This window comes from Glossina fuscipes, unplaced genomic scaffold, assembly GCF_014805625.2.
Source record: "Glossina fuscipes isolate IAEA_lab_2018 unplaced genomic scaffold, Yale_Gfus_2 0, whole genome shotgun sequence".
NCBI lineage: Eukaryota > Metazoa > Arthropoda > Insecta > Diptera > Glossinidae > Glossina > Glossina fuscipes.
Genome location: NW_023998414.1, coordinates 35,210,527 through 35,221,458, shown reverse-complemented (window position 1 = coordinate 35,221,458; position 10,932 = coordinate 35,210,527). Strand labels below are relative to the sequence as shown.

General features: G+C 35.3%; 2 protein-coding genes across 2 annotated transcripts in view; both read right to left on the bottom strand.

Moving 5' to 3' along the window:
* LOC119634038 (apyrase-like) overlaps positions 1-4,126 on the bottom strand; it is a 4,833-nt gene extending 707 nt beyond the window's left edge. The window contains exons 1-5 of the mRNA XM_038027950.1: positions 3,898-4,126; positions 2,466-2,697; positions 2,192-2,389; positions 1,715-2,120; positions 205-678 (exon numbers count right to left, since the gene is read on the bottom strand). Of these exons, the coding sequence (XP_037883878.1) occupies positions 205-678; positions 1,715-2,120; positions 2,192-2,389; positions 2,466-2,697; positions 3,898-4,019 (1,432 nt within the window). The 5' untranslated portion in view covers positions 4,020-4,126. The remainder of the gene's footprint in view (positions 1-204; positions 679-1,714; positions 2,121-2,191; positions 2,390-2,465; positions 2,698-3,897) is intronic.
* Positions 4,127-6,810: 2,684 nt separating this feature from the next.
* Positions 6,811-10,577, bottom strand: LOC119634047 (apyrase-like). The gene is made up of 8 exons (XM_038027961.1): positions 10,351-10,577; positions 9,826-10,057; positions 9,559-9,759; positions 9,083-9,491; positions 7,668-7,825; positions 7,485-7,584; positions 7,072-7,417; positions 6,811-7,006 (listed from the first exon to the last, which is right to left on the bottom strand). The coding sequence occupies exons 1-8, from the start codon at positions 10,473-10,475 to the stop codon at positions 6,910-6,912; spliced, it is 1,668 nt and encodes a 555-aa protein (XP_037883889.1). The 5' UTR covers positions 10,476-10,577; the 3' UTR covers positions 6,811-6,909.
* Positions 10,578-10,932: the final 355 nt, after the last annotated feature.

Here is a 10,932-nt window from a genome sequence, read left to right as displayed (position 1 = left end):
TTTCGTCTTGTTTCTCTTCATCATTTTCTTCACCTTCGTTTTCTTCACCTTCTTCTTCTTCAGCATTACTTTTGTTTGAATTTTCTTCTTCGCTGTTTTGTCGCTCGTCTTCTTCAGTATCACTGTTTGTTTCATCTTTATCTTCCTTTTCGTTGTTTCCTTCTAATTCGCTTTTGTCTTGTTTCTCTTCATCATTTTCTTCACCTTCTTCTTCTTCAGCACTACTTTTGTTTGAATTTTCTTTTTCGCTGTTTTGTCTCTCGTCTTCTTCAGTATCACTGTTTGTTTCATCTTTATCTTCCTTTTCGTTCTCGTCTCCTTCACTTTGTGCATTATTTTCGTAGCCTGGGTTTTCATTCTCACCATTATGCTCACTATCTTTCTCTTCTGTTTCGTCATCTATTATTTTAGAGCTATCACTATTTTCCTTTCTGCTTCCCTTCTTTTTTTCTTTTCCTTTTCCTTTTCCTTTTCCTTTACTTTTTCCTTTGCCTTTTCTTTTCTCGTTTTCTTTACTACTATTAGATTTATATTCTTGCTCATCTTCATCGTTTTCTTCTTTTTTGCTACTTTCGTCAGAATCCTTTTCGTCTGCTTCGTTTTCGTCAGTTATGCCATTTTTCAACTTTTCATTGATTATCTCCTTCCATGGTTTCATAGCTTGCAACACATTTTTATCTAAATGTAAAAATTATCATTAGAATCTAATTAGAATCGAATCCCCACTTTAGAATTATATATACAAAAAAAATGGATCCTCGGTTTACTTATGCCAACAGCCATGACAAGAAAATGGTTTCGGAAGCATAATGAATGCATATGCCAGCCTACTCTGGTTGGCCAATTTTGATCATGGAATACTAAAAATGAAATCTCGTTGCCATATAAAGATTAAATTTTTCGCAAAAAACGTTAATGTGGGAGTGCATTCAACAACTGAACATATCTCATCCGAACTTTCCATATTTACTTAAAACGCCATTATACTATCTTGGACTGATTTTATCGAAAAATAAAAAAACTCCATAGTTTTTTTTTTCATATAATGCCTTTTTTAAAGAAGCTCGCCCGTAAAAGTAGTCTCACCCAGTCCGTTTTCCATAGTGCGTTGCTTGTTTTCACAAAATTTTATTAAAACATATCGAAAATTACGACTTGTAGAATGAACAAAAACAGGCGTAGGTAGAGAATAGGTGGACGGGCAGATAGACAGACAATTTGGAAAAGTTTAATACAGTTTTGGACCGCGAGACGACAAGATGTTAAAAAAAAGATATACTTTTGATAAATGAAGAGGACTTCACTCGCCATACGATTCTCACGACTCATGAAACTGCATATCACGGATCAAAATCTAGTTGAATGCAATCATTATTGTCCAAAAGCCTTGTTCATCTTCTGCTCTTTACCAAGTATTTAGTCAGTCTTTTACAGAATTTATAAGAAAAACTTGAACCGTTTCTAATTTTCAGATCAAATCTTGGTTTGACTTTTAACGGTAACTTGTCTCTCATACTAATTATAGGATTCTTCGTTATCCACAATTGTTCGTTGGTTAATGTCTGGTGTACTGTTTAACAAAACTGGTAGAAAGCGGAACTGCGAGAGCTTTTATAAGCATTATTAAGCGGACCTGGATTTTCTCCCCTCAATTAAAACTTCTTAACCCTCTCTAATTACATCGTCGAAGTAAAACGAAAAGTTAATTGCTCACCTTTTTCCACGTCAGAGTCCATATAGATTGGGGCACCTTCATATTTCGCAACTTTTCCATCTTTGTCGAAAAATACGGTTAGATTACCGACATATTTTGCATGGCAGGCAGCTTGCACGATAAGAACCTTATTACCAGACGGATGATCATAAACATAAGGATAGTTATCTTCTGGTTCTTCAGGGCCCGGCGGAGTACCAGTATAAAGAAAAGTATGCGAATGACCACCAACGATAATATCAACATCTGATCCGGTATGTTCGGCAATAACTTTATCGACATCGAAACCGACATAAGAGACAACGATGATAATGTTAACACCGCGATTTTCTTTCAGTTTCTTTGCCGTTTCGACGATGGCCTCGCTTTCGTTACGAAATTTCAATTTTCCCGTCTTGCTGCGATCCTAATAAGTTAATCAGTTAAGGAGAGAGAGAGAGAGAGAGAGAGAAAATACTAATTTATATAATAATATACCTTAGCTTGTTCCATAATGACACCGATTACACCAATTTTTCGCTTATCTCTAGTAACAATGGCTGATGGCAAATATTTTCCCCGTATTTCTGGTTCATCGGTTGCATCCATATTAGTTACCACTACTTGACTGTTTATATTTTCAAGAAATGGCACCAATCCATCAATCCCATTATCAAACTCATGATTACCCAAAACCTAAATATCAATTCGTATGTTATTCGTAGCGACAAAGCAAAAAAAAAAAAAGTATACGAAATTTTAATTATTTTACCATAACATCTGGTGGCTTGATATTCATTAATTGACTGGTAACTTTCCAACCTCCCACGCTATACCATGGAGTACCTTGAAAATTATCACCAGCATTAATATATAGCGGATGTATATTTTTTTCACGCTGCTCTCTAAATATTGTTTTAATGGTTCGTATAACACGTGCCAAACCACCAATGCATTTATCGCCCGGATCACATGTGCCACCTTCGACATCCGTTTCTTCAAATCTAAAACGTGAAACCGAGAGTAGAATATTTTTTTGTAAAACAGTCAAATAGTGAAAAGTACGATCGCCTTTCCCTGGATGGCTTCAACTTGCGAAAAATAATAGCCTAAGAAATTCAAGTCAAGGTTGGCCCAGACCTGCAACAGTAGCGCGAAGTAAATAAATATGAACGCAAAAGAACCCTTAGAGCTTATGTATATGGCTATGAAATCGAGGAAAGGCAATCTTTACAATTTAACGTGGACAGTTGTCTGCTTGGCGCCCAATGATACGCGGACGGGAATAATGCACACGAAGCAACCTATTTCGTTGCAGTACTAGATTAGTAACACAATGTATGCAGTCATCTTATCATCTCATCCTATCATAATGGTCATTCTGGCGAGAATGAGACCTATCGAAAACCTCTTCCTTTCTTTTGCTTATGTATATGCGACGGGATGCCGCCTTAACCTAATTTTCGTTTAAGTTAAGTAAACATTATCAGGCGAGTATCAAATCAAATACTACTGATTTTAACGTAACCACAAATCTTTGCTTGAAACTGCAAAAATTATTTTCACCAACAAGGTCAAGACTTCAAATTCGTGAAGGACAAGAGCGAGGAAATCTGAACATTTTAGTTGTCCAACAAGTAGTAATTTTGGAGAGAAAAGTTCTTTGCCTTAAAGTTTGTTAAACACAGTCTAATCCTCTCCTCAAGTATGAAGAACGTGAACTTTTACGATTACAATTCCAAATTCGATTAGTAGGGATCTTGCGATCTTCGCCTTAAAAGACCACACATACCTTAAAAAGAAAATCTTTATAGAATACGATATCAATTTTTTCCTTTTTTATAATGTGTGTATGTGCTATTTTATTCATGTTTATTTGGAAACTCGAAAGAGTTCACGTTCGTAACAAATCGATCGCGCAACATTAACTGCAAAAGATATTTACCTCCCATGTCCAGTGGGTCTACGCCCAAGGCAGAGTGGCGAAGAGCGAAAAAGAAGAACGAGACGAAGGTACTAAACGTCGCTTACTTTTACGCAAGACTCGCACAACTTAAAATTACTGCTTAACCAACATCAACTGATGCACATATTAACACTTTTTGGAATTGTTAGCAGTTATCTTGCGGAGAAGGTACCATACATTTACACATTAACTTGATCAATCAGCTGTATTAGGTGTCACATTTTTAAGGTAAACTTACCTGGCGTGAAAATCATTTATATGCGCTATAGTTAGAGGAAATAAGTCATCCCCGTAACTCGGCACCGCGTTAATTATAATGAATAGATAAAATAGATATATTATTCCGATAACTGATTTCATTTTTTAATCAAAAATTAAAGTGAATCAGATAAGAATTTCTCAGAATGCGTTTAAGTGAATTCCGCGACGAATAACAGGCTGCCAAACCTTGCAATAAATTAAACTAAATGTAAATTATGTCAGAATTATAGGCTTTTTAAAGCTCTCTCAAACGACTAAACCAAATGGTCAAACAATACTTTTCTACGAGTATACAATTCTTTTGTTCATGCTTTGTTTGAATTACTTTTTCTTTTTGAACATTTGTTTAAATAAAAAGAAAATTATTTAAATATTACATAAACGATATTGAAAACTGCAATTGTTTTTCGAGGTGGCATTTTAAAGGTCTCAGCCGAAGCTAAGGCCAATCATAAGGCATAGACGATGACGATAGCATTAACATTAACGTCCGAGCTCTATATTGTCTAACGCAATTTTTACTTTTGCCAGTGAACACAAAAATTATACCGTGTTTTTATACCAACTTAATATTATGGGACTGTATATTAAAGAATATAGACGTAGATCGTCCAAATTTTTTAGAGTTCATTTTTTTATGAAATTACTCTTACCATATATTAAAATTTAGGATCAATTTTCGTGAAAATCCTTATTAGGGTAGGATCCAAAAAATAGGCCGAGGGAGTCCCAATTTGGTAGAGTTAATTTTTGTTATGTTAAATTATTTATCTGATATAATTTTCATCATAAAGCATTGAAAATTGCACCGTTTTGTCGTATGACCTTCAGTTTTCGCTAAATGGGAGGAGGTTCCCCAGAAGTTTTCCCCAGAAGGTCCAACGTGTTCACATCAATTGAGAATACCGAAATATTACTACTTAACCACTTTTGTTGAAAAATTTTGAAAATTGGATTTTTTCCACATATAACGACTGTTCAAAATAGGGCGTTGTATGGGGAGTTGAGCGAAAAAGTAGGCCGACCCGAATCACTTTTAATAGCGTTCCTCAATATTTCAAATATATCAAGGATTTGCGACTTATAGCTTGAAAAAAGCAGACATCAGACGGACAGACGAACAGACAGGCTTAAATCAATTCAGATTACGATACTGAATCGATCGGGTATAGAAAAAAGTGGGACTATCTTAAGTCCTTCTGTGTATTAGATACGACCGCACGAACTTAGTATACCCTCTACCACAAGTGGCGTAGGGTATAATTAACGTTCATTATAAGATTGGAAACCTTAAAGTAACAAATAAGATTAAACAAGTAAAAAAATTAAATTCGGCCAGCGCCGAATCTTTTGCACCCATCACCGTTATCCTAAGAAAGACAAAAGAAGCGAAAGAACAAAGTGCCCATGCTCTTGAATATGGAAAGGGCGCAGCTGATTTTTTTTATTTTCAAAATAAGAGTTTTTGCCGCATAGGTATGTAGATGTCGTAGACGTATCCTTTGAAAAGTTGAAGTCAATTCCAAATTCTTTTGCGATATGTGCATTTTCGCTAACGGGAGAATGTTAAACACAAATACTGCAAAGTTGCGTAGACAAACAGATGCACAGACAAACGGACGGACATGTTTAAGTGCATTCCAAACTTGAAACTGGCCAAGTATTTATATACCTTATAAGGTTTTTAAAGCATGTTTTTGCGCGTTATAAAGCTATCGAAAAATACAATACATTTTGATACGCTAGAATATTGGGTGGGCGTGGTTAATATTTTCCATTTTTGTACATTTATTTGCTATAGTTTATGGGTAAGGAGTAAAAAACCAATTATTCATTTCCGTTGAAAAACAGAGGTGCTCTTAGCTTTCATAGTGCTGTTAACGTGCCCTTCGACCGATTTGGCCCATTTTTAATACCAATTCCAATGTGTCTGGCAAATTTGAAGTCGATAGCTTAATTTTTGGGGCCAGGAGAATGTTTACAACGGACATTACATAGATGGACAGACGGACAGACAGATAGACGGACGTGCTTAAATCGATTTAGGGTCTCATGCTGATCAAGAATATATTTACTTTGTGGGGGTCTCTGATGCTTTTCGTTCTGGGCGTTGCAAACCTTTCACAAATATATATACCGCTCATCCTTTGGTGATGGGTATAAAAAATTAAAAGAAAGAAAATGTGATTTTAATGAAACGGAAAAGTTATTAGCATCGGCCCTTTGCATTATGATTTGAAACATTGCGCTCTCTCATAATTGCAATCACTTTCCTCATTTTATTAGAACAAGTAAAAAGGAAACGAGTTCGACAACATCAAACACATAAACAAGATTAGTACAATTTTGTGTTATTAGTTAGGTGTTCGGGGCCTGCCTTGGAAGGTAATGCCTAATATTTATATAAAAGTTAGTATACACATTTACTATGCCTTGGAAGTTAAAATTTTTTACACCCTACACCAATTCTGTACATGTGCACACAGGTGTATGAAGTTAGTGCGGACGCAAGTAATACGAAAAAGGACTTAAGATATACCCAGCATTTATTATACCGATTAATTGAGAATCATAATCTGAATTGATCTAAGCCTGTCTGATCGTCTGTCCGTCTGATGTCTGTCCATGTAAATTTTTGTTCAAGTTACAGGTCGCAATTTTTGAGATATTTTGATGAAATTTGGTACAGTGACGTGTTTGGACCCACGAACGAACGCTATTGAAAATGGTTCGGAGCGGTGCATTTTGTTTTATTTCTTCCAAATATAACACCTCGTTAAGAAAAGTCCTTATATGAATAATTGTATTAAGCAATGTGTTGTGGGATATTTGAAGGTGGATCGTGACCTACTTCAATGTTTTGATTTCTTTTTTTTTCAATTAAATTCAATTTTTAAGATAAAAATGAATATAAACTTTTAAGAATTTATTCAGTAAATTGTCTGACACTTAAGATCCTTTCAAATTTTCATTGTCGTCGCTATCGCATCTAATGAATAATCGTAATGCGTCCTTCTGGCTTTGATGCAATTGGCGAGAATTTCTTTATATAATCCAGTAAGGCGTCCAGATCAATTTTTTGATTGCTGTTAGATTAAAGAAAAGTGTAAAAATTTCCTAAAGGCGAGTATTCTTTTTAATTGTCGCTCACTTTATGTTTTTAGCATAGTCACGTAGCATTTTAAAACTATCGCCACCTCCTTGCAGAAAGCTTGGACTAGCTACTCGGTACATTTTGTTTTCATCGAGGTTTTCATACCTATCATAGGGACAACCATTGGTGCGTACTTTTAAATCTACAATTCTGTTATTCGCCGGTCGGGTCATATTGTAGGTGACTTTAACACCTGACATCTGCAAGAATCTACGTTTTTCGTCCTCATTCTTCGGCGCTGCACTAAATTCCAAGGCCTCTTTTAATTTAGCGCCTGGTAAATCGTACCCTACCACCATATTAGTAAAAGGCGCCAATAGTAGTGCGTCCGAATAATGGATATCTTGAATAAAGAAAACAAAAATTGTACAAAACACTAATAAATAAAACAAAATTCATTTGACACATGCCTCCTTGCTGTAACGGGCTACGCAAGCTACCTGCATGAGCTAAAGCAATAGGCGCTTTTGTCCATGTACTGCCTGATTTACAATTCTCTTTATCGCCAAACTGCAATCATTGTAATCGTGGCAATGACAATGTATAGGTGAGAAACATATGATAGCTTAAGGTCGAATGAAACGATTACTTACAGCATCAATCATAGCATCGGTGTAAAAGTTACCCAAGGCGCACTCCTCCGAACGGCAAATGTCTTTTGGCATGTCTACATTTGTTCTCCCTACTACGACCTTTGTCTTTTCATCGATCAACTTTCTCCAGGGTTTCATAGCTTCCAATACGTCTTTATCTAATAATGAGAAACAACTATACATTTCCATTGCCTCTAACAAAAATGTACAAAATGTTGTAAAACTCTTCTGAAATTTTGGGTAACACATGCAGTCATTGTTACACAGCCATCAATTGCTTAATTATGCCAAGTAAAATTTACTAAAAACGAGATTATTATATATATATATATATATATATATATATATATATGTTAGCAAAAATCTTGCACGAAGAATATGAGCCGACATTATGTTTCGCTTTTCAGACATACTCTGTCGTCGTGTTTAGTTAGGCACTCGAACACATTTGACCTTTCTTTATTTCTTTTTTGTTTTTAACTCACGTAGAGATAATCCGTAGACATGCGGGTACAATAGCGGTCAGACTAGGTTATTGACAGTAAAAAGAGCGTTAGAAGGCTTAGCTAACTAATGGTATCACGATCAGTATGGTTCTGTCTATCTGCAGAAGAAATGGTTTTATATAAGAAACCGAATTATTCCGTTTTCTATTTGAAGTCTACCAACATGCTTTGTTTAGTCTTCGCTCTCGTTTGTACCCTACATTGCGGATGGTATAAGAGCATACTAAGTTTGTACGCATCTATGCAACATTCGCATAAAAAAATTCAAGTAATGGGAATATAAGCTTTTATATCGCAACAGTTTGCTATTTTTTGATAGCGTTCGGTATCTAACAGTGGACCTTATCCGACAATAAAGTTTAAAATAATTGGAAGTGGATGAAGCGGATGAAGTAACTTTTTGAAAAGTTAAACAAACTATTCCGTCCACTTTTTTCAACCCTGTTTTATGCCCCCTTGTTAATCTCGACAGCTGAAGATGCATTAACGATAAGCTAATACCGTCCTTGAGAGGATCAGATATTTTTTTGGTTTAGAATATATTATTCAATCCATTAAAGCTTTCAGTGCATTCACTTTACTACCGCTGAAAGGTGAATTCACGCACTTGCTATTCTAACTACTTTTCTCAACGATTCTCATAATAAAAACTAAACGCTTGTCATCTCTGGCAGAGCATGATAATATGAATTGAATTCAAGTGAACAGATTTTGGATACTATTCCGTCCCGCGACGGAAAGGAACATCTCACAACAGTTAAGCCTGTAGTCTATTTTCTTATCAGGCCACTAGGAGAAATAAAATAATTAAAATATCTTCTACAATAAGCCTACCAAGCTTACTTACCCATCTTTTCAATCTATAAGTTTTTAATTTTTTCAATCGTTTAAAGAAATCCTCGTCCTTACCTTGTTCTACTTGAGTGTCCATATAAATTGGGGCACCTTCATATTTTACAACTTTTCCAGCCTTATCGAAGAACACCGTCAGATTACCGACATATTTGGCGTGGCAGACAGCTTGTACGAGAAGAACTTTATTACCGGACGGATGATTATAGACATAGGGATAGTTATCTTCCCGCTTTTCAGGACCCGGTGGAGTACCGGTATAAAGGACGGTATGCGTGTGTCCGCCAACGATAATATCAACTTCTGATCCAGCACGCTCAGCAATAATTTTATCGACGTCGAAACCGACATGAGAAACAACTATGATAATATTGACGCTAGGATCTTGTTTTTTCAAATTTCTTGCCGCTTCAATAATAGCTTCGCTTTCATTACGGAATTTCAAATTCCCCGTAGCGGCTAAATCCTGAAAACGATGAAATACGAAAAACTTTAACAATCATATATCAAATTAAACGAATGGATGCACCTACGGGAACTTCCTCAACGATAACACCAATTACACCAATATTGCGATACTTTTTTTTAATTATAGTGAATGGTTTAATTTTTTTCGCCACCTGCGGTTCACCTTTTGCATCCATATTCGCCACAACTATTTCAGTTTTATCCATAGTATTTAAAAAAGGCAATAGGCCATCGATTCCATGATCAAATTCATGATTCCCCAAAACCTAAAAATCAATTCGTACGTACTTGCAAAAAAAAAAGGACATCTTTACAAATTTCATTTATTTTACCATAACATCTGGTGGCTGGATATTCATTAGCTCACTGGTAACATTCCAACGTCCTATATTATACCAGACGGTACCTTGGAAATTATCACCCGCATTAATGTACAACGATTCTATATTCTTCTTTTCTTGCTCTTTAATTATTCTTTTAACGGTATGTAAGACACGTGCCAGACCACCGATGCATTTCTCACCAGACATACATGGGTTTCCCTTGACGTTCGTTTCTTCAAATCTGAAATATTTTATTTTTCGCAAAAAAAAGAAAACACTTTAGTATTCTCAAAGGTACGCTCCTCCGCCTTCATAAGGCGTCGACCCTAAGCGACAGATTCCAAAAACAATGAAATCACAAAGTAGAGAGTCGGTGGACACGTCTAAGGCATACGTACTTTCACATGCTCCGCAATAGAATAAAGTCTCATTCGGGCAAAAAAAAAAAAAAAAAAACCAGCCTGAATAACCTATCCTACAGCTCGTGATATATCTGTCAGATTTAAATAATTGCAATTGATTTTATAAAGTTACCTGGCGTGAAAATCATTCGTATGCATTATAGTTAGAGGATATAGATCGTCTCCATAACTCGATACTACATTATTCGTTAATATGAATAGACAATAAATACATAGCGTTCCGATCAATGATTTCATCGTGAAGTTAAAGTAAGGATTAAGGATAACAACGGACGAATATCTCAGAGAGTAAATTTTAATTGAATTAACTTCGCGACAAAAAACACGTTCATAGAAGAACCTGTCTACTAATTAGACTAAGCAAATTATGCCTGAACTATAAGGTTTTTAAAACTTAAGGAATGCCTTCGCTTAGAATAATAAGTTGAATGAGTAAATAATGCATTTCTTTGACCATTCACTTCCTTTGTTAATGCTTTATTTGAAGTAAATAATTCTTTTATTCACATTTGTTTAAATATTACATAAATGGTAAAAGACAACAATGCGGCACTTGTCGTGTGAACTATGCCAACAAATTTAAAGTAAAATTAAAATCTATTACAAGAATTTGAAATAATATTTTTAAAAGTGAATTTAATATGTAAAGGGATCGTATACTTTTTTCTAATTCCGATTGCAAATGTCATTCGCT